Source organism: Heterocephalus glaber, unplaced genomic scaffold (genome assembly GCF_053883595.1).
Source record: "Heterocephalus glaber isolate CG9 unplaced genomic scaffold, H.glaber_assembly_v1.0 deba00001613, whole genome shotgun sequence".
Taxonomy (NCBI): domain Eukaryota; kingdom Metazoa; phylum Chordata; class Mammalia; order Rodentia; family Bathyergidae; genus Heterocephalus; species Heterocephalus glaber.
This window is the reverse complement of record NW_028258384.1, coordinates 27,219,107-27,243,654: the sequence shown is the minus strand read 5'-3', so window position 1 is coordinate 27,243,654 and position 24,548 is coordinate 27,219,107. Positions and strand designations below refer to the sequence as shown.

The 24,548-nt window shown below is 37.9% G+C and overlaps 1 protein-coding gene and 1 pseudogene across 2 annotated transcripts in view; both read right to left on the bottom strand.

Annotated features, from left to right (window-relative positions):
• Window positions 1-2,830: 2,830 nt before the first annotated feature.
• LOC101699836 (snRNA-activating protein complex subunit 5 pseudogene) lies at window positions 2,831-14,127 on the bottom strand (annotated as a pseudogene).
• Window positions 14,128-14,337: 210 nt separating this feature from the next.
• Window positions 14,338-24,548, bottom strand: part of Cenpi (centromere protein I) — a 105,620-nt gene continuing 95,409 nt past the window's right edge. For both annotated transcript variants that reach the window (XM_013068424.3, XM_087196666.1), the window contains 2 exons: window positions 15,976-16,017; window positions 14,338-15,281 (listed from right to left, as the gene is read on the bottom strand). In XM_013068424.3, the coding sequence (XP_012923878.2) occupies window positions 15,180-15,281; window positions 15,976-16,017 (144 nt within the window). In that variant the 3' untranslated portion in view covers window positions 14,338-15,179. The remainder of the gene's footprint in view (window positions 15,282-15,975; window positions 16,018-24,548) is intronic.

Sequence of the window (24,548 nt, the reverse complement as noted above, 5' to 3'; positions counted from 1 at the left end):
GGTTTTCCAGGAAGGAAAGCAGATAAGAGGCTCAAGCAGTCCGGTTAGGGGGTCTGTAACTTGTGTGGAAATTGTCATGAAAGAATGGCATGGACCTGTGAAGCAGGAAGGAGGAATTTTCCCTGACTCAGGAACCATCCATGTTTGGTGGGAAGATTCTGATATTGCTGGTGTTTGGAAGGGAAATAGGCTGGGGAGAAGCTGGAAAGGGCAAAGTATTGACCCTTGGGGATGTGGAGGGGGAGATTGGCTGCTTTCTTTGTGGTTTTGTCTGCAAAGGCATTTCCAGCAGCTATGGGATCTGAAAGTCTTTGGTGTCCTTTGCCATGAAGTACAGCTGCCCAGGTTGGCAAAAGGGCAGCCTGAAGAAGGGCTTTAATGAATGGAGCATTGATGATTTAAGATCCTCCAGAAGTGAGAAAACCTTTCTGCCCAGATGGCAGTATGATTGTGTGATATATGGAATGTATACTTGGAGTCTGTATAGATGTTAACTTATAAGCCCTTAGCTAGTGTGAGAACATGGGCCAGAGGAATTAGTTCAGCCTGTTGAGAGATAGTGGACAGAGAGAGAGCTTTAGCTTTTATGATAGAATCATGGGAGATGATAGTGCATCCCACCCTGGTAAGGGAGCTGGGGATGTGCTTGTATGAACTCCCATCAACGAACCCGGTGTGGTTAGGGTCGGGAAGGGAGGTGGAAATGTGAGGGAAAGAAGAGGTTGCTAGGTGTATTAGACACATGCAGTCATGTGGATCAGGCTTTTTAGAAAGAGGTGATATACTGATAAAGTGAGAAGCTGGGTTGAAATGGGGGCCTAAGGCAATGGTAACTATGGGAGTTTCTGTGAAAAGCAAATAGAGCTGAAGAAGGCGAGGAGTGGAAAGAAAGTGTGAGAGTTGGGATGAAGACATGAATCCCTGAGGGTTGTGGAAAAAGTAAAGGGTGAGTGGGGCATGTCTAGTGATTTTGAGTGTTTTTAGGAGTAATAGGGCTGCTGTGGCAGCTGCCCACAGGCACGGTGGCTAACTCATGATGGTGGCATCAAGCTGTTTGGACAGGAATGCTATTGGACATGGGTTGGGACCCTGTGTCAGGATGCCGGCTGTCTATCCCCTGCATTCAACTGTGTAAAGACTGAAATGTTGGTGAGGCCTAGAAGGTCCAGGGAGGGGGCTGTCTGTAGGGCCTCTTTTAAGGATTGAAAGGATGAGTGAGGAAAGGTTTTGTGATCTAAAGGCTCAACAGGGTCTCCCTTTATTAGTTTGTAGAGGGGTTTAGTAAGCAAAGCCGGGAACTCAGAGGTGGAAGTATCCCATTATGCCAAGAAAGGAAAGGAGCTGTTGTTTGGTGGTGGGAGTTGGGATCTGGGAGATCAAGGTCTGGAGTTAGGGCTTGAGAAGGATTGGAGAGGAATCAGAGGAACAGCATAGGGTGGGGAGGCTGTGGAGTGTATAGAATGCCTGAACATAGGGTACCTCAGACTATTTGCCCATTTTTCAGTAAAAATTATCTAAGTCTCACAAGATGGAAAAATCAAAGGTGCCATTTTCAGGCCATTGAGAATCATTTTCAAGTTTATATTGAGGCCAGGCAGTATTACAAAACAGATATTAAGCATTTGGACTTCAGATCAATGTAGAGACAGAGAGGTTTCGGGTTTTGTAGGAGACAGGCTAGGAGAGAGGAAGTGGGAATAGAGGGAGGAGGATTCCCCATGAACAGAGAGAAATAATGAGAGCAGCAACAAAGTCGACAGCAGACGTCTCCAGCTGAGACACAGGGCTGTAACATGATGTGGGTGAGTGGCCAAATCAGACATCTCTTCAATTAGCCAGCCACCAATGGAGAACAGTTCCTTCTTGGAAGTGTTCTGTGACCAACACTGGATTTAAGGGACACGGAAAGTGGAATGAGTCTCTCTTGGCGGGTAAGGGGTTAAAGAGAGAAAGGGTGGATGAAGGGAAGTGGAAGGAGGGTGAGGGCTGCAGGGCAGCCACAATAGTGGCAGGGTGATGGGGTGGGGGGGAGCTGGGCAAGAGGATAAAGGGGAAGTGTCTCACCCGATCTGAGGCAACTGGCAGAGACTGTCTGATATGCAATCTGAGCCAAGTCTGAGGAATGGATGCCACCAAGTGGTCTCCTCAAGGCAAAGGCTCAAGATAGGAATGTAAGCCCTCTAGGAAGCATTGCTCTATCCTGGGTCTTGCCTTGGCAAGCAGGTGGACTGGCTCTGAGCAGAACCACCGTAGAATGGGAGGAAGGCCATAGACTTGAGAAGGGGTTGCTAGGTGGTTGCCAGAACTTGATCAGAGGATTTGTTGCCTCCTCGTTGCCTTGAGGAGTCTGTGGGCAAAGACAGGGCAGTCTGTGCTCCTCAGATTGGTCAGCAGTACAGATGTTTCTTGGAACTGAGGACTGGGACATGATGGCCTTTCTTGCTGGCGCCAAGTTTGTCTGTAACAGCTTTTCCCAAAGGAGGCAGTTTCCTACCTGGCCAAGCTGGGGGAGGTGGTGGCCAGGTTATGTCATGTCCTCTGGCATGATACTGACCAGATTACATGACCAGACACATACCATCCAAATTGCTCAAGGTTAGGACATTGAATTTTCTGTCACTAAGCACTGGGGATTGGCCCAGGGTCTTGCACACAGTAGGGAAGTGGTCACTAGTTTTTGTTAAAACATTCTGAAATTTGAGATGTATTTCCATTTGTGGAAATACACATCCTCCTACAGTTCTTGCTTCTTTCAAGTAGGTCATAGCACCCATAGCAAGTTGACTTCTTTGAAGAAAGTTCCTGAGGCTGAGAAATTTAATCTGTGTAATTAACCCAGGGTCTTGACCCCCTTTAGAATCTGATTATCTTCTTTTTCCTCTTCTTCCATCACAAAACTCTGTGGGCTCAACTCTAGTGCAGTTTGGGTGATTGATATTTCATTGTCTATAGGCATTAACATATCATGTGACTGTTCAGATGCAGGTTGAGAAAACAGCATCTCCCCCCTGTTCTAGCACTCATTATTGATTGGAGGACCAATTCTTTAAGCTTGAGGCAATTCAGCTGGTTGCACAGGGGTGGCTTCAATTGTAGCAGTCTCCTCCTTGCATAATTCCCGTGGCTGGCTCAGCTTTGTCCCGTGTCATACTGCCGCCCTCTATGCCTGTTTGGTCAAAACCTTTTTTTGGTACCAGGGATTGAACTCGGGACCTTGCACTTGCTAGGCAGGTGGCGGAGCCACTGAGCTAAATCCCTGGCCCAGTTAAAAACTTTTTAAAGAGGAATATTACAGTGATTTTCAGCTCCACACAAATTTGTAATCTATTTCCATTTATATGTATCTTAGAAAATTATTCCAGTGTTCTTTTCCCTACTGACTCTAAAATGTCTCAATAAACACATAAATCTGATATTCACCTTTAAGAATTCCTACTTGATAGCTGTGTAAATACACATACAATTTTCTTAGCATATTCCAAACTTCCTAGCCTGAAAGAGGGCAAGGCCTGGCATATAAGAAAAGCAAATACTGTTAATGAGCTAGGCGAGGTGGTGCACACCTGTTATCTCAACACTCTGGGAGGCTCAGGTAGGAAGATCACAAGTATGAGCCCAGCCTGTACAATTTAGTGAGACCCTACCTCAAGTAAAAAATAAAAAAAGGGGTGGAGATTTAGCTCACTGTAAAGGCCCTGACTACAATCTTCAGTACCACCAAAAGAGGTGAGGTAAGGAGGGGTGGGAAAAAAAAAAAGAAGACAAGTGAGATAGAAAATGATTTTATAATCATAGTTTTTCTAAATGTCTGTGTCTGTTATTATGCAGTTAAGATGATCACCATACAAACATGAGATCTCTAAGATTACTCATCTCATCCTTTTCCAAAAGCAGGACCTGAAATAATTTTTACAAGTTTTTAAGCAGCTTTATTGATATAAATTACATAGCAAAGTTTATCCATCTATAATGTACACTTCAATGGTTTTAACATTATATTTAGAGTTTAAAACTTTAATCATCTCAAAAAAGGAACCTGCTTCCTCATCAGTCATAAGCCCCTAACTACTTTTTGTCTTTACAGATTTGCTTACAATTTTCATATAAACAGGATCATACAATATGGGATCTTTTGTGACTTTACAAAGCAACTTGAAGTTTGTCCATGTTGTGCTCTGCATCACTTTTTTTTTCCAAACAGTATTCCATTACATAGAACACATTTTATTTATTAATCATTTTAACATTGGGGTTGTTTCCTCCTTTTGATGATTAAAAATAATGTTGCTATAATTTTCAATTTTTTGTGAGGACATGTTTTCATTTCTGTGAAGTATAGATCCAGGAATGTAATTGTGGGTCACATAGTAACTCCATGTTTAAAATTTTGAAGCTCTACCAAACTTTATTCCAAATTAGTTGCACCATTTACAATGGGGCCAGCAATGTATTTTAATTTTTCCACATTGCCATCAATCCTTGATATTGTCTTCTTTATATAGCTATCCTATAGGATGTGAAGTTGTAGCTCACTGTGGTTTTGATTTGAATTTACTTAATGACTAATGATGTTGAGTATCTTTAATGTTATTATTCATTCACATCTTTCTTGGGAGAAACATCTATTGAGATCTTTGGGCCATTTTTTAATTAGATTTTTTAAATTATTGAGTTGTAATAGTTTGTTATATATTCTGGATAAAAGCTGATTATCAGATATATGATTTGCAGTATCTTTTCCCATTGTTTTCATTTCATGTTTGCAGTGTTGTCATTTGAAACAAAAAAGGTTTTAATTTTGATAAATTTCAAGTCACTTTTTCTTGTATCATGTGCCTTCATTACTCACTGCCTGATCTAAGGTCACTAAAATGTATTCCAATTTTTTAATGAGTTTTATATCTTATATTTTAATTCATTTTGAGTTAATTTTTGTATATAGTGTGATATAGGGGTTCAATCAGACTCTTTTACATGGGGATATCTAGTTGTTCCAGCACCATTTGTCAAAAAGATTATTCTTTTCCCCCATTGAACTGTTTTGGCACCCTTGTTGAAAATCAAATTGATTCTAGATATATGGGCTTATTTCTGGATTCTCAACTCCATTTCACTGATCTATGTTTATCCTTATGTCAGCAACAATATTATCTTGATTAGTGTAACTTTGCAATGAGTACCGAAAGGAGGAAGTGTGACTCATCAAACTTTTGGATTTTAAAATATCGTTTTGGCTTTTCAGGGTCCCCTGCATTTCCATTTGAATTTTATTTTTTAATGATTGTTTGAGACAGGCTGTAGTTCAGGCTGGCCTTGAACTATGTAGTGCTGGCTGGCCTTGAACCTGCGGCAATCATGAGCCGCAATCATGAGCGTGTGACACCACACCCGGCCCTTTCTCTTTTTCTTGAGTCTGTTTGTGTGTTTAATAGTGTCTCACATTTTTCTAAGGCCCTGTTGGTTTTCTGTTGCTGTTTTCCAAACCCAGACTTTCATTTCTTTGTATGGAAGTGATAAGTATATTTGTGTACTCTTATCCTTTATTGATATGTAGTCATCGAATCTTCCTTTTATTTAAATGTGGTTTCTTCATGTTCTTTGAACATATTTATAATAGCGGCTTTGAAGTCCTCATTCTCTAAGTTCAATATCTGGTCCTCCTAAAAGGCAATTTTTATTGTCTTTTTTCCTGTATATGGGTCACACATTCCCATTATTTTAACATGTCTTCTAACATTTTGTCGAACTAAACAGAATCTCCCTGGTCTAGGATTTGTCACTGTTCTTTGGTCGCTTTGTTGTTTGGTACCTTGGGTGAATTAAGTCTATGAAGTCTGTTCCCTCTAAGTGTGTGCCTCTAATATCACTATTCATGTTTCCTTGTTTTTACCTTTATATTTGGCTTCCTAAAGGTGACCTTCAGATCAGAATAGTTAACAGTAAGCCACTGACTGATGAGAAGTTGTGCTTAAGTCCCTGTGTCAATAAGGTTTTCATTCTTTACTGTCTGTTCTGTGGCATGGGGACTGCTTTCACACATCAGAGTTTACAAGTTTGCTCCACATTTGGCAAGGGACTACTGTAATAGCAAAGCAGTTCCCTCACCAACCTGTTCCTAAGAAAGTGTAACCTTAGTTATATGCACATTCTGCTACATCACCAGGTATAACCATGATTTTACCAAGCTTTCTTTTGCTGTCTGTTTCTCTGAGCTCCTTGTTAAAATTTTGGCTGCTCTTTCTCTTTTGGTACCATATTATGCTGTTTGCCTTCACGGACTGCTACCTAGTTATTGCTATAAACAATATCCTGGAAACCTAAGTTCCTCCACAATCCAAAGGAAGTCAGGCCTCTCAGGCAAGATTAGGGTTTGGCCAGTCTTTGAGGCTTGCTCTGAACCTCTCCTTGGTAGAATTCCTAGAGTATGAAGCAGTATCTGGGCGGAATGGGAACTGCTATTTGCTGCCAAGTGTACTGGCTCAGGTCTTCCACAAGTCATTTGGCAACATGGAGCTGGGTGAGGAAATGAGTGCAGCCTCTGGCTCAGATGTTATAGGCTCTGCTATGGCCTGAATCTCAATGTCCTCCCAAAGCTTCATGTACTTACAGGTGGGGCTTTTCAGTGGTGGCTGGATCTAGGGTGTATAAATATGGATTTTCGGTGCGTGATAACTAAATTAGTCTACTGATTGGTTTAGCATCGTTCTGTGTGTGAATAACAGGAAGCCTCAACCTGTGGAATGGGTGGTACCAAAAAATAAGCTTGTAGCCTGAATGGAATAAAAGGGAAAGGGAGGTTGCCGCTTGCTGCTTTTTGGCCTGCCATGCCACAGACTGTTTCTCCTCCATGATGCCCCTCTGCCATGGAGTGAGCTAACTATGGACCAAAGCCTCTACAAATTGTAAGCTGAAATAAACCTTTCCTCCTTTAACAAGAAAAGTAACTAAAATAGGCACATACGATTGTTACTGAGTTCTGCAAATTTTGAATAAATGATTCTCAATTTGTTGTAGATCCTCTCATCACTCTTCAGAGGCCTTAAATGATTGCCTTTGCTAATTCTGACCAATAAAACAAATATATTTCTCTGGTAAGAAATTTCACTGAGCTCCTTGTATGCCATCTAGAACTCTTCCCCATTAAAAGTTTCAACTGATTATTCAAAAAATGGTGATCAAATTTGGGATTTAACTTAGTCTAGAAAGCTGATAATAGAAAAATGATTCATTTCTAATTTTTAAAAGCTGGAATGGCAGATTTAAATATATATATTATCTTCTCCCTCATTACTCCAGGTAACAGAAAGTTGTCTATAAATAATAGATACAAGGGGAAAAGTACAGCATACAAAACATTCAGTCTTGTTCAATTTCATAGGTAATACTGCGTCATTGTATCTAGGACTGGAATACTCATAAATGACTAGGATGTCAATAGTTGTTCATTTAATCATACCTTCTGCACTTTGTCCAGAAAGGCTCAGGCAACCTGTTTAGCCAGGAAGGTAAATTACAGAAAATAAAAATTATCTCAGTTAGGGGCTGGGGATTTAGTTCAGTGGTTTCGCCGCCTGCTGCACAAGCGCAAGGACCTGAGTTCGATCCCCGGTACCAAAAAAAAAAAAAAATCTCAGTGAGTTACTACCTTCTAGGATAGTGTTCAACTGCATTTCTATAAGTTATACTTATATAGAAGGAGTCAGTTTTGTATCTTTTCTCCCCTTTGGCTTTTTAATGAAATTTTATCAATGGTTTATAATTTTATATGCAAAACTTTGGAAAGACAGACATTCAAGTCTAAATTTTACCAAAAGAAAAATCAGGAGGCAATGTAGTTAACTGACTTTTCTAAGGTCATACAATTCATTAATAATATAAACCAGAAACAGTGAAGGACTCTGAGATCTATCCTTTAGCTCTGTACACCAAATATAGTGAGGTATGTTGATACCCTTTCTGGCAAGCTGAATAAGTTTTTTTTTTTTATGCTTAAAAGCAGATTTTAGTTCACATGTACTATTATGTCCCTTAGAAAAATATCATTTTCTGAATATTATGAAAATAAAGCATTGGTCATTCAAGTCAACAATGTATACAACATTGTTGCCCATCTTTATGAGAAATACGACGTTTTACATCATCGGGTATGGTGATGTATGTGCTTTTATTCCCAGCACTCAGGAGGCTGAGGCAGGAGGACTGTTGCAGTTTGAGACCAGTCTTGGCTACATAGTGAGTTCAAGGCCAACCTGAGCTACATGGCAAGACCCTATCTCAAAAACCAAAAAGACCTTTTACATGACCAAAATATAGGTGCTGTATATTTTTAAAAAACTAATAGTTTAAACAAAAGGAAAGGTAACATCAACTAAAAAGACATCTTTAAAATATAATACCAATTTTAGAGAAATTTTTTACTATGGTAATAAAAATTACATAGGATGCCACAGACTTATCTACTTTTATTTCCAGATCAATTCCAAGGCCAACAGGAAGGAAAAGACATACAAAGGAAAATAAAATGTTAGAAACTGAATAGCAACTTTAGTACTGAACATAAGTCAATATTAGTAATGCCAAAAATTTTCCACAAACATGGGGTAAAGAATTCTTTTTGTACAATAATAAACCAAATTTTCTATTTTCTTTCCCTTTCTTTTCAGATATCTTTTGCACTAAACAAAATAGCAATTCTTGTTTGAATCTTTGGATTTTGCCATAAAGAATTTCCAGAACAGATACATGCACAACAATATATCTAATCTGAAGTGGGTTAATAAACTGACAAAGGGAGGAGAAATATGGACAACCCCCTGCCCCCAAACCTAGGGAAGCATTACTGAACAAAAAGACAAACCTAAGGAAAATTTTTTCTGCTGAAAAATGAATTTAATTTCAAAAGTTTCTTCAATGATTTGATGATTTTTAGGGGTGGAATTTCATGGAGAACAGCACAAAAATTAAATACCTTCTCACAATTAAAAGTTCAAAGTGATCTTAAGGACAAAAACATCATTTTCTGAAAAATAATATGGAAAACTATTTGGAGTATTAACTTAAAAACACAGAGAAGTTTCCAAATGGGAAAGGTTACTGATTGAGGGAGCTATCACATTTATTTCAAAAGGCCCAAAGCTTCTATTTTCCAAGTAACAGACAATATTCCTCACCATTAAACACTCTTGTTTTAGAGGAACTGAATTTCTGATTTTATTATTTAACTTCAAAAATTAACTGACACATAGTGGAAGATATTTATGGGGTACATTATGATATCTCTATACATATATGTAATGTGCAACGATCAGAGAAGGGTAAATGGGCATACACATCATCTCAAACATTTATCATTTCTTTTTGTTGGGAAACATTCAAAATCATCTCTAGTAGCTCTTTTTAAACACATGATGCTAATTCCTCCTATTCAATGAGACTTCTATACCTGTTATCTTCTCTCCAACCTTTCTCTATTCTTCCCGGCTTCTGGTAACCACTATTCTACTCTCTACTTATATGAGATAACTTTTTAAACTTCCTCATGTAAATGGTGAGAACATGAGGAAATGACTTTTATTTTTGAAATACTTCCTAGCTTCTAGCATACTAGTCTCCTGATTTTTCTTCTAGCTTGCTGGCAAGTCCTTCACAGTCATTTACTGGTTTTTCCTTTCTTCCTCTACTTTTTTTTTTTCAGTAACAGGAATTGAACTCAGGACCTTGTGCTTGTGCGGCAGCCACAGTGCCACTGAGCTAAATCCCTGGCCTTCCTCTACTTCTTTATGTTGGCATATCCCAGGGCTTGGTCTTTTGCTACTATCTTCTCTAGCTGCACTAGGTGATTTCATCCAATGACATGGTTATTCCCTCATTATTCCCAAATTAAATTGTCCAGTCTTAAATTGTACCCTGAAGTCCAGACATAGATATCCCATTGCCACTTGAATACATCCCACCTCACACAATAGAACTCAATTCCATACCTCTACAAATGTGTTCTTCCTCCAGTGTGCCTCATGTCTCTTGGACAGGTCAAAAATCTAGGAATGCTAGGGCAGAGAAGCTGAGCCGGTCCCAGCACCCAGAAGGAAGCTCCCCCGCCACCATCCCAAGCTCCTAGGGCAGAGAAGCTGAGCTGGTCTCAGCACCTGGAAGGAAGCTCCCCCGCTGCCATCACAAGCTCCTAGGGCAAAGAAGCTGAGCTGGTCCCAGCACCTGGAAGGAAGCTCCCCCACTGCCATCCCACGCTCCTAGGGCAGAGAAGGTGAGCCGAGGGGGCGCCAGAAGCACCCCCCCACCCATGGAAATGAGAAGACATGTAAACAAGTCTCAAAAACAGATTTCTGGATCACCTACAGCAACCCCAAAGGGAAACGAGATGGAACAATCTGATACTCAACCACCTGGACTCTCCGAACTGCCAACAAAACAGGATCTGGCAAAAATGAAATCAGAAATAATTACTCAGATAACAGCAAAGATTTTGCTCATGGTGCAAGACATGATTAATAAATCTAGGGAGGACACAGATAAAAAAAATAGAGGATCTGAGGAACACGATGGAATCCCAACATAGGAAACAAATGGAATCCATAAAACAGATGCAAGCAGATTTCCAGGAGATTAAAAACTCGCATTGAAAGTCTGTGCAGCAGAATGAACCAATGTGAGGATAGAATTTCATATATAGAAGATAAGATTGCAATTAGTGAATAGGAAAAGAAAAATTGCTTTAAAATTGTAAAGGAACACGAGAAATCAATCCAGCAGCTGCTAGACGATGCAAAGAATAACATAAGACTGATTGGAGTCATTGAAGAAAGAGGAGAGAGTGCAGATGAAATAAAAAAACTGATAACAGAAGTGATGACAAAAAACTTCCCAAGGAGGGGAAAAGAACTTGACATACAGATAAGTGAGGCATATAGGACTCCAAATAGCCTTCATCAAAAAAAATCTACACATAGGCATGTAATAGTTAGGATTCCAGAAATCCAACAGAAGAATAAAATTCTACAAGCAGTGAGAGAAAAGAAACAAATCACATACAAAGGAAAGCCCATCAGAATCACAGCAGACTTCTCAATGCAAACCCTCAAGGCAAGAAGAGCTTGGAGGGATGTATTTCAAGCCCTAAAGAAAACAGCCTCCAACCCAGATTGATGTACCCTGCAAAAAACTCTTTCAAAATTGATGGAGAAATAAGATACTTTCATGACAAAGAGCACCTTAGGAACTTTGTGAATACCAAACCAGCACTCCAAAAAATTTTACACAATATTCTAGGAACAGACATTGAGGATCACAATCCCAGGATGCAAAGCAGAATGAACCCATCTGGCATGACAAGAAATTAAATGTAAAGGGGGAGAACCCAACAAAAAGAAAAAGTCATGACAAGGCTTTTAAAACTTTTAACTTCATCTCCCTAATGAGTGTATAATTCAATCTTGTTATTGTATAGATTAGTATTTTTCTGATTCTAGAGTTGCACACATTTCCTTGTGCTATACTGGCTAATTATCATCTTCTTATGGCTACTTTTTAATTGGGTTGTCTATTAATGAGCTCTAAGACTTCTTTATATATTCTGGTCATAGGTTATATGCATTGTAAATATGGTCTGTTTAAGGACTACTTTTCGTTTTAATGATGTCATTTAAAGTTCTAAATTTTGATGGAATCTCATTTATCAATTTTTTTCTTTTATACATCACGTCTTTTGTATACTAGGTAGTTCTTGCCTACCCTGAATTCATAAATATTTTCCCTTATAATTTCTTCTTAAAGTTTTATACTTTTAGGCTTTCATATTTAAGTTCATAGATCCCTTCAAGTTATTTTCATGTATGGAAATAAAGGGTTGAGGTTAATATTTTATATACGGATACCAGGTGTTCTAGTGCTGTTTGCTGAAAACACTCTCTTCCTCGGCTCTTGAATTGAGTTCATATTCTATAAAATGCTAATGTTAAATAATCTTTCAAAACTCAGTGGACATGTGTGGTTCTATTTCTAGATTGTTTTATTCAAATGATCTATATGTCTTTCCTTACACCAACACTGCCTTGATTACTGTAGCTTTAGAAGAAGTCTTAAAATTAGGTACTAAACGTCTTCCAACACTGTTTCTGTTTTTGTTTTTAACTTTTCTAGGTCCTTTGTACGCCTACATAACTTTTAAATTTCAATATCCAATTCTTCATTTATAGCAAGTATACACAGACCTGAATTTTTATATATACCTTGTGTTTTCTAATCCTGCTAAATTCAAGTACAAGTTCTAGGGGCTCCTACAGATTTCTTAGTATTTTCTCTGTAGATGATCATTTCATCTACATATAAAGATTTTGCTTCTGCAGTGCCAATCCTATCCTAGTTGTGTCATTTTATTGCCAGACTATTTTGGTGGGGACTAGGTTTCAAAGTTTAATGGACAGATAAAGACTAAGCATATCTGCCCTTGTTCCCCACCTTAAGGAGAAAGCATTGTATCTTCCCCATTCATATAAGGCATTCTCACTGGAAGTATGGAGTACATGTCTTTAATCTGTTGAGAAGGTTCTGTTCTACTTCTAGGCTCCTGACAGCTTTTACCATGAACAGCTGTAAAATTTAGTCCAATACTTTTTCTCCAACTAGTGACAGGATCATATGGCTTTTTCCTTTCCTCTGTTTAAATGATGACATTTGGGGGTGGATCTTCCAATGCTGAACCAACGCTGCCATCCCTATAACAAAACCACTTTCTACATACTGCCAGATCTGACTTCTAAGAGTTTGTTTTCTTAAACAAATTTCTATCTATGTTCATACTTTTTTCTTCTATTATCTTTATCCATTTTTATTATTAGCACAATGTTGAGTTCCTAAAATGAGGGGAGAAGTGTTCCTTCTTTTTTCTGCTTTAATTGTTTGATATAATTTATCAGTTAAAATGTATATGAGCCTGCTGTTGTCATATAGGTAGGTTTTCAAGCTAGGAATATACTTTCTTTAATAGGTGCTATTCAAATTTTATATTTCCTCCAGAGTTAGTTTCATTAATTTGTCTTCAAAGGTACTTCTTAGAAGTTGGCAAATTTATTTCAAAACAGATTTTTGAAATATGCTTTCTATATCCTTTTAAATTTTGTAATATCTGTGGTAATGTCTCCTAGATCTTGATACTGTAATTTAAAAAATGTATAATTGATATTGTGTAACAGGAAGAAAAGGTCTAAAGGTGCAGGGGAAGTGGGAGGGGTAGGGGAAAGGGAAAAAGGGAAAAGAAAAAATATGAGAAAAGGAAAAAAATGGAAACAAAGTCTTTGCAAATAGGGAAGGGTGGAGGGGGTGAAGGGAGGGCAAGGGAAAGGGAAAAAAAAAGGAACCAAGATACATCATGTAAAGGTACAAGATCCCAATGATGTATGTAACTGTATTTTATACCAAAAATGTACCAATAATCTTAATGGAAAAAAATCTAGGAATAATCCTTTATTCTTCTTTTTCCTTCTACTCATATCCAACCTATCAGCAGATCCTAACTTAACCACCTTCAAAATAGACCCCGAATCTATTATCTAACCATTTCCTCATCAGTTAGGACACTAGCCTAAGACTGGAACATAAGCTAACTGGTCTCTCTGCTTCCCCCATCTTTCAGTTTTCTCCAATCTTAACTTTTATACTACAGCTCCACATTTCATACAGGTGAGTCAAATTATGCCACTCCTCTTCTCAGTCTCACTAATGGTTTCCATTTACATACCCATGCCAGGCTATAAGGACACTCCTCAACCAGTCTGTTTGTCTTCCCTATTCAATTTCTTTCCACTCTTCTTAATCACTATGTTAATCTCACTGGCTTCCCTGCTATTGCTCAAATGTACCATATATGCTGTCATTTTAGGGCCTCTTCACTTGCCTTTAACACTGCTCAGAGTGCTATTTCTCCAAATAGTAACATGTATACATTTACTTCATTAGGGTCTCTACCTATGATACCTCTTCAAACAGGCCTTCTACAACCACCTTTGCTCAAGCAACAAACCTTCTCCACATGTCCTTACCCCCTCATTTTTCTTCATTGCACCTGATATATACTTACTTATATTCTGACTGTCTGTCTTCTTCACTGGAATGCATACGCCATAAAGTGGGTACTTTGTGTTAGTCACAGCTGGATAACCAGCACACAGAAGAATACCTGGCACACAGTAAGGAACTTAATATCGATTAAACCAACAAATGGGATTTCTAGTCTCAAAATACCTAATAATATTGTTTTTGCTTGAATGGAGGGGAGAAAAAGAAACACAAGAATGGGCCCTTAAAGCAAAGATAAATTCAGCTTTATCCCTCTCAAATAATATGAATTTTATTAAAAGTTAATCAGTAGCACTGAAGGAAAATTTTATAGCAAATTTTACACAATATATTCTATTATGAAAATTTAAAAAAGCTTCAGAAGTACTTCTGCAAGTAAAGTTAAATTATATAGGTTTAAATATTTAAAAACTAGATATATCCAGATACACAGATAAAATAGAGCATTTCCATAAAAATCAAACCAGTATAAACAGAAATACCTTGATTATTCCTATAATTCTCTTCCCTTCCTTCCCTCTTTAAATTGCTACCAGTAAAGACTTAGGAATCCATCAGCTACTTTAGGTTCTTAGAGTCATATATATTGTAATATATTAATTTGGTCTTGGTACCGTTCATATAAGAAAAATGACAATATCCATAGAGCTTTCACTAAGTCAGCAGAATATTTTGCATGAATGAGTATGTTTGTGGATTACCACTGTATACTACCATATCTGCTCTCTGTCATCAGTGCAGCTTATAGTACACAAAAATGGAAAAAATTTCATCACAAAGCATATGTGTCTCTTCATGTAATATTTGGTGGAAGGCAGAGCTTGATGATGAAGAGGCAATTTTTCACAAATAGGCTAAAAATTTAACTCTTGAAAAATAAGTTAGCCACACCAGGGTTCTCTTGAGCCACAGTCAAAAGGCCAGTCTGAGCTCTCCTTGAAGATTGTACTTTGTTAGTGAATTAAATACGGAAACTCAAGTTGAGCTGGTTGGCCTCTCCAGCAATGAGGAAGGATTTAGTCCAGCATGATCAATTTGTTTTATGCCAACTTTCATTATTTAATGTTCATCACTGTGGTTATGCTTTCTGATCAGGGGACAGAAGAATGATGAATACTTCTTCTTATGAAAAATTTCAAGCCTTGCAACCCTTCTGAAAATAAATAGTCCAAATACCAGTTCCATTTCTTCCCCTGCAGGCACAGAAAAAGGAAAATTACTTATTGAATATGTATACTTATTCTGTACTTCGTTTTCTTTTCCTAGGAAAAGTACATATCATCCTTGATGCACAAGAGTTAACTCAGAAGATCATAATTGGAAGTTAATCACTAGGAAACAAATCAGAATACACCCAAAGTCCAAAAGCTAAATATCTCTTTCATTATGTTGGCAAAACAAAAACAAAACTAAACCTGTTCAACTGAATGAAGTACTATGAAATGGATATGTGCCAACACTCCCATACTCTAGAAGTTTAACACCTAAAATATGTAACACAGGAGCAGACATTATTGTATTACTCTCTAAAATAAATATGTACATAGCAGGAGTTTCTATAATATTGAGACAATTGTATACAATTTTGTTAAATGAGTCACAGTACAGTTACATTTTGTAGACATATAGCTGGTACTACTAAACACTGTGACAATGCATGGTCAGGACAGCAAGAGTCAAACTATGAAGAGCTATATCTGAGAGAAGAATGAACTAGGTGTGTGCCAATAAATTCATGTAAAAGACACTGAAATGAACACAGGAGGCAAATATTACACTTCCACACTGTAGAGGCATCACACTTAAGATTTAGAAAAAAGTATAAAGTCTTTTAATAAAATTATCTTAAGGGAAATCCCTGACCAGGATAAAAATAAAGTTATTTACCTGAATAGAGCTCACGTTTACTGTCCTTTTTTCTGGGCTTTCCTAAAAAAAAAAGGAAGTGGGGGACATGGGGGATGAAAATACTCAGCAGAAATCACCAGAAAAGATACTTCTTCATTCTCTTACACATTGCTAAATTTTATTCCTACCATCACTCTTGGATTCCTTTGAATAGATGTCCACTATAATGCTTGATTTTTCCTTCTCCCCAGAAGCACAAAAAACAGGGAAACTAAAATCACAGTGAATAAAGTAAGCATCATTTAGCTAATCTGTGGCTTTCTCTTTTTTAAATTCTGTACTTAGGCACTAGAATAGAGATGGACAGTGTTAGAAAAGGCTTTTTCTGAGGAATGTGATCTCTGAATTCAGTCTTGAAGGATAAAGAGAATGTCTGGTAAAGAGGCAGTGTACATAATAGATTCTATGAAGCTCTAAATCTTTACTTATCTATTCCCTGGCTTTATCATCTACTGTGTTTTTTTTTTTACCTACTGTATTTCACTGAACCTAAAATCCATCAATTCTAAGAAGTAACATTATTAAATATCAGTAAGAGAAAACACTGCAATATTATAGTACAATGCCTTTCAATACTGACAATTTTTATTTCATAATGACTGAAGCTATTTTAGATACAATGTTTACCATATATCATTTTATATTTTTTAAATTTTTTATTTTTATTTTGTGGTACCGGGGATTGAACTCAGGACCTTGCACTTGCAAGGCAGGCGAAGCGCCATTCAGCTAAATCCCTGGCCCTCCATATATCACTTTAATAAACATATCATAGTAAATATAAACCAAAAAATTTGTGAAAGTATTTCTAAAATATATTTAGAGTTCAACTGTTCTATCACTTCTTGGCTTTTGAAGAACTTTTCTACTCAAATTGTGTGGTATCTGTTTTTTCCATACCACATCATTTTCTGTGTTGATGATGCAGCACTTTTTTTCTCCTTTATGGCACTGGGGGTTGGTTGAACTCAGGGCCTTGCAATACTAGGCAAGTGCTCTACCTCTGAGCTACATTCCTAGCCTGATGCAGTGTTTTGTAAAAGAACTAAAAGCTACTAGTGTTGGTGTCTCAATTATGTACAGCTAACTATATTCCATCATCTGTGTCCACAGGTTGCACACCTACAGATTCAACCAATCTCAGAACAAAAATATTTGAACTCAGCATAGTGATGCATGCATGAAATTCCAGCACTCTGGGACTCTAAGGCAGGAAGACTACAAGTTTGAGCCCAGCCTGGGCAAGTTAGCAACTTGGTGAGATCATGTCTAAGCCATGGGTTAAATCCCTACTACCATAAAAGAGAAGAAAATTTGGGAAATAATTCCAAAAAGCAAACCTTGAATTTGCTGTGCTGCTGTATCCCACTATAGCATCCCACCATTTCACACATCCTGTTTCCTTTCAGCACTTTATGTTTGAGCACTGTTCACCTAGCATCAATGGTTGTCTGTACAGAATACATACAGATATTTTTCCCTGTCATTATTCCCTGAACAGTATCAATATAGTGTAACAACTATTTATATATTATTTTCATTCTATTAGGTATTAGAAGTAATCTAGAAATGACTGAAAGTAGAAAGCCCAACTTAAAGACGATTTAACTTAAGATCTTTTGAGTTTATGATGGGTTTATCAGAACAAAACCTCATCCTGAGTGGAGGAGCATCTGTATACAGGGGGATGTGTATAGGTTATATGCAAAAACTATGTCATTTTATATAAAGGTCTTTGGCACCTGTGAATTTTGTAATCTAATCCCCCAAGGGTAGATGCCAAGGGTCAACTGTATTTTTGGTCCTGCTTTAGGAAAGGCCATAATATGGATGGTTCACTTTCTTCTCCCACATTATTGGTTTTTGAAGGTTAAAACAGCGCTCTTAGTAGTGTCTCCACAATTTTCTTCCCAAGCTGTGACATTTGTTCTGCAAAGTCTGATTCTGGCAATCTGCTTGTGCATGTGTGAACAGCAAATGACAACTATAGCATGATTTCTATCTGACTGATAATGATTACAAGATACATCCTGATCTTTGAGAAGTTAGAAAGTAAAAATAAAAGGGGGGTGGGCTGGGGATGTAGCTCAGTGGCACAGTGCCTGGCTGGCAAGTGTGAGGTCGTGAGTGAGTTCGATCCCTAGTACAAAAAAAAAAGTGAAAAAAAAGTGGGTCTTTTCCTCAACTATCATTGGTATGTTTTTGTGATACACAGTAAATACATTCATTATGGGGAAAATGGTACATATATAATACATATAACATCTAGATCTTATTACTTTCCCTACCCTCCCTCCCATCTACTCCATCCCCAGATTCCCTTTTCATCCTTTCAAAGAACCAACTCTTTGATTTACTGATTCTTTGCATTATTTTTAGTCTTAAGTTCATTAATTTCTGCTCTGATCTTTATAATTCCTTTCCTTCTATTACTTATCATCCTCCTACTACCTTAAGATGCATCATTAGGTTATTTATTTGAGATTGTTCTATTCGTTTTTTATTGCAACCCTACTTAAAAACTCTTCCACTGTATTCCAGTGGACTCTTGAACAGAAAACAGAAGGCTACTGTGTCTGTTTAAGCTTTTTCTTACTCCATTCTCCCTCTTGTTTTTAAGCACTAAGTCATATTGGTCTCATTTTCCTTGAAATCGTTAAGCTGTTGTACTGTTTAGAATGCTTGTACTATACCTATTTCCAAGCTGGCTTGTTCTTATCTATAAGGAGAAATCTCAGATCAAATTTCACCTTCCTTTGTCACCATCCCTGATAACTTACCATTTACTCTCTCACCTCATCCTGCTTTTTTCTTTGTAGCATTTATCAATATTTAAAATTATGTTTACTTATGATAAGAATTGACTTATGAAAATCATTTCTATTTTATCTACGATTCATTACGTACTATTCCAACTAAGAATTGTAGAAGATGCAACTGTGTTGATAAACTATGGAGAAATAGACATCACTGACTGTTAGTAGGAATATAAATTGGTATAAGTCCTACTGAAAGCAATATTCCTATATCCAACAAAATTTCAAAGATATACCCTTTGAAAGGGACTGACTTGACTTACATTAGATTTATACCACAAAATACTATGCAAACACTAAAAGGAATAAGGCAGCTTTTTACATATCAACAGGAAACAAAAGTCAAGATATTATGTCAAAAAATCAGAGGGGAAAAAAAAAGTATAGTGCATAGTATTGAAAAAGATAATTTTCACCGAAATGTACAGTATGCATATGATAGGATATTCAAGAAACTGCTTTGAGTGGATGCTTCTGGAGAGGGGAACTGAGTAATCAGGGGATACAGGTGGGAGGATTATTTTAAAAAAACAATCTCTGTTCTGTCTCTACAGATTTACTTATTCAGGATATTTCATATAGGTGGAATCAAACAATGGGATTTTTTGTACCTAGCAATTCACTTAGCATAATGCTTTCAAGGTTCATTCACAATATAGCATGTATAAATATTCCATTTTTTTGTGTGGTACTGGGGATTGAACCCAATACATTGTGCTTGCCAGGCAAGCGTGGTGCCCCACTGACTTACATCCACGGCCCTCATTCCTTTTTTTTTTTGGTACCGGGGATCGAACTTGGGACCTTGCGCTTACAAGACAGGCGGAGGAACCACTGAGCTAAATCCCCAGGCCCCCCACTTCATTCCTTTTTGTAGAAGAATAATTTCCATTATATGAACATGCTATAATTTGTTTATCCATTTAGCAGTTGATGAACAGGTGAGCTTGTGACTATTGTGGTAATGACGTTATGAACAAGAGTATACAAACATTTGATTGAGCACCTGTTTTCAGTTCTTTTGAGTATATAACTAGGAGTAGAATGAGGGGTTAGATGATAAATTCTGTTTAATTTGGGGACAACTGCCAAACACTTCTTAATTTTTTTTTTTGGTACCGGGAATCAAACCCGGGTCCTTGCGCTTGCAAGGCAGGCAGCAGAACCACTGAGCTAAATCTCCGGCCCTACTTCTCAATTATTTTGAAACAATCCCAAATACTGTATGATTTCATGGAAACTTTAAAAAAATTATATACTTTTTGGTAACTGACTTTTTTTACATGTGGAAGCACAATCTACTCAAAAATTAAAAAAATTTTATCAAGTCAAAAATCACTTAACAGGAATGGGACTTCAAGTTGATTAAAAAGTGTCTGTTAGAGTAAGAAACAAAGTCTGTGACATAAAATTGATTACAAGCACACACTCAAGAGCATCTCAAGTCATCTAACAAAACAGCCATATCAGAAGATGATTATAGATAGAGATGCTGGATATAGGGTATGGAGGAAAAAAATTTAAAGCAGGATACATCAACATCAGCACTGCAAGAAAAGAGAGCTGCAAGGTCTCCCCAAAGAAACTGATTATTGAAACAAAGTATGAGGAAGTCCAGTCCTAAAAGTGTCCAACAGAACAACAGTTCCTCTTATCCAAGAACAAAAAGAAAGTAAAGACAGGTTGGCTAGCTCTTCAGGGAGAACCAAGGAAGTGACAACTAAGTAGAGACCTCCTAGGGACAGATCAAACCTCAAAGATTGGCCTCACAAAATATCCTTACCTGAATTTAGTTCAATCAGACGGCTGAGCAATTTATGCCTCAGGGCACTGACAAAAACAATAGAGAAATTAGGCTAGTATTATTGGAGCTTAATGAGTAGGTTATGATACTGAAACAAGCACACACCTTAGACAGATGAGGGAAAGAAAGAAATGAGAGCTCTGTTAAAAGCACTGTCATTCCAGGGTACTTGTGCATGTGCCCAAGACTGACCACAGTGGGACGAAATTAGAAGACAGTGATAAGAGGACTGCGGATGTAGCTCAGCGGTAGAGGGCTTGCCTAGCAAATGTGAGGCCTCAGGTTTGATGGAAGAAAGAAGGGAAGAGGGAGGGAGGCGGGAGGGAGGGAAGAAGGAAGAAGAGAGGAAGGAAGGAAAAAAGAAAAGATAGGAATTAGGGAAATTCACAAGTATGTGGAAATTAAATTGTACACTTTTAAATAACCAATGGATCAAAGAAATAAAGCAAAATGAGAAAATATCTTGAGATCACTTGGTACCTATAAATGCTTACATTAAAAAATAAGAAACATAAAAGTCAGGTGTAGCTCAGGAGGCTGAGGCAGGATTGCTTGATCCCATGAGTTTGGGGCCAGCCTGGGCAATATAGTAACACCCCATCTTAAAAAGAAAAAGATCGCAATTCAGTAATTTAATCTACTGCCTTAAAAACTCCAAAAAGGAGAGCAACCCTCCCCAAAGAACAAACGATAATAAAGATTAGAGTGGAAAAAAAATAAAATAATATTAAACAGTAAAGCCTTACATATTTTGATTTCAAAACTCACTACAAAGACTTAGTAACAAAAGTGTAGTATGAGACCAAAAGTGACTCCATTTTGCTAATGTGAGACCGGAATGACTCCATTTTGTCCAAAATGGAGCAGTCTCCTTTGTTCTTCCAAATTAATGATTAAATGTGCTTAATCTGGGACAAAAGACATGATCTGTAACTCAAGATTCCTAAGCTCATTACTCAGCCATCTGTTTGCCCTAGAAACAAGTGTCCCGGGCCCACTATCTATAGGACAATCTGTTAACGTGCTGACTATCCACACAAGGTGGTCATGACCATTAGTCAAGATGTCTGCTGACCATCAGTACGTGACAGTAGACCACTAACCTTTGTCCCCATTTTTCTTGTAAAAACCTATATGTAATCCCCTTCAACCCCCAATGAGCCTAGCCAATCAAAATTCTACACTTCATACTTGCTAAATGTTAACCAATCATATGGCTGCTAATGACCGAAGCTTGCTGTAATCTCAATAAAAACCCTGCTAATTTGGAACTCGGGGCTCTCAATCTCAATTCGCTGTGTCGGTGACAATTCAGAGTCCCTGCTTAAGCTTGAATAAATGACCCTCATGTGCTTACATCGGAAACGGCCTCCTGGTGGTCTTTGGGACTTCATAATCTGGGCACAACAGTAGTACTGAACAAAGACAGACATATAGACCAATAGAACAGAATAGACCAGAAATAAACCCCTATGTATATGGCTGAATATGAGATGGATATCAAATCCACTTGCTATAGCTTGAATCCTGAATTTCTTCAAAGGCCTATGTATCAAAGGCTTGGTCTCCAACTTGGCACTATTTGAGGTGCTGGAAACTGAGAGGTGGGGACTAGTGGGCTGTCTTCTAGTCACTGGAGGTATTCCTTTGAAGGGGGCTAGTGAAACCCTGGCCCTTTCCTCCTCTCTATTTTACTTCTCTGCCAGGAAGTCAACAGTTTTGCTCAATTACCCATGTTCTCCCTACCATGATGTGCTGCTTCACTACAGGCCCAAAACCAACAGGGTCAACCCATCATATACTGAAAACTCCAAACTTGTGAGCCAAAATAAATCTTTTCTTTTTATAAGTTAATTATCTCAGGAATTTGTTACAGCAATGGAAAGCTAATACACCACCCAAAGGAAAAAGAACACTCTTCAACAAATGATGTCAGGAAACTGAAGGTCATATATAAAAGAATAAATTTAATTCTTAATTTACACTACATACAAAAATTTATTCAAAATGGATCACATACCTAAATGTAACTATAAAACTCCTACCAAAAAAAAACCCATAGGGGATAAGCTTCAAAATGCTGGATTTGGCAATAACTTTTTGGATATGACACCAAATACACAGGTAACTAAAGAAAAAACAGGTGAGTTTGACCACTCTAGGTACACTGTATGAGGAGACTTGCTCAATATTTTTCCTTTTGTAAAGAGCACATTTTACTTCATTCTGTCAAGATTCATCCAAGTTGTAGCCTTTACAAAGGATATTGTTTCTTTCTAAGGAGGAATAATATTCCATTATATGCATATACCACACTGAGTTTATCTATTCATTTGTTTATCAACATTTGGCTGCTTCTCATTTTTGGGTATTGAGACTATTGGCTTCTGTAAACCTGTGTGCAAATTTGTCCTCGAGTCCTTACTTTCAGTTCTTTGGGTATATATCCAGAAGTGGAATTGCTGGATCATAAGTTATTTCTATTTCTTATTTTAATTCCCCCACCCCCTTTTTGTAGCAGTGCACATTTGTTATACAGATTAATGGGTTTCACTCTGGCAGATTTGTACATGTACATAACATACTTTAATAATTTCCTTTCCATTACCTTTTTGCCCCACACTCCTCCCTAGTTTCACATATTTTGCAAGGGGGAAGAGATTCAATGCAAACTATTTTTAATTTTTTGAGGGACTATCATGCTGTTTTCCATAATGGCAGTAGCAGTTTACATTCATACAACTCAAGGGCTCTGGGGTTCCAATTTCATCATATCCAATACCAGTATGTAGTATTTCTAAGCTTTAAAAATAACCATCCCAATGGATATGATGTGGTATGTTAATGTGATCTTACAAGATGGAAAAAGTTCTGTGGATGAACAGTGGCGATGACAGCGTAACAATGTGAATGTACTTAATGACACTGAATTGGATACTTAAAAATGGTTAAGATGGTTAATTTAGAAATTAAATATGGTAAAGACTGGCAGCAAAATGCATCTACTCCAGGACCTAGAATCAAGACACCTGGAAAGCAACTACTTTGAGAAGAAAAAAAGTAGCAGAACTCCTAAAATCAAGAAGGAACTGACAGAAAAACCAGAAACTAAAGAGAAAATGGTGAATGTGAAAAACGATGCTGAGAAAAGAACAAAGCAGTCTGGAACGCTAACACTGGCTCCTAGGGAGGAAGACCTGTCTCCACTAATGCAAGGTAAGCCTGGAGAGGTTCAGCAACCCCCAGGAAAAACAATAAACTAGGCTGGTAGTGCTAACCCTAAGAAAAACCCACAGTTATTGTAAAGTTCCAAAACAGCATGAGGTTTTACTCTGAAAGTAACTCCTTCCATATGATAGGCTAGAGTTGGAGAAGAAATCCAGTACAGTGTCTGCCATACTTGAATGATTGACCAGCAGTCATTTTGGGAAGTCTTAATTGCTTAAGACTGAGACACTCTGGCAATCAGAAGTCACAGAACAACTACACTTTAGGGTTTTTGAGGTCACTCTACCACAGGGACTGAGGGGGAGGTGGTTGCAAGAGATAGTTATGGAGAGTGCATGGGATAGATACAGACCACTGAGAAGCTTAAGCTCAGGCCAGGAAGGACATGGAAGTCCTGCCCTCCGTGGGGAGAAGCCAGGCCGGTCATGTGTCCTTTCCAGAAGGGTTGGGTCTGATAGTGCTGGCATTAAATTCAGTAGATTGCTTGACTCATTGCATTTTATTGCCAGCATGACAATGCTCAGTAGTCTGTTTGCCTTCCCTATCAGCCAGTGGGATCAGGGAAGTGCTATGACTTAGACTGTTGCCACAGCCTAGGGCAGTGCTAAGGAACCTTTTAGAGCTTTCAATGTTATAAACAGCCTTCTGTAGCATGCTAGCCACAGGTTTGCTACCACTGGCCTAAGGAGTATGAACAGAGGACC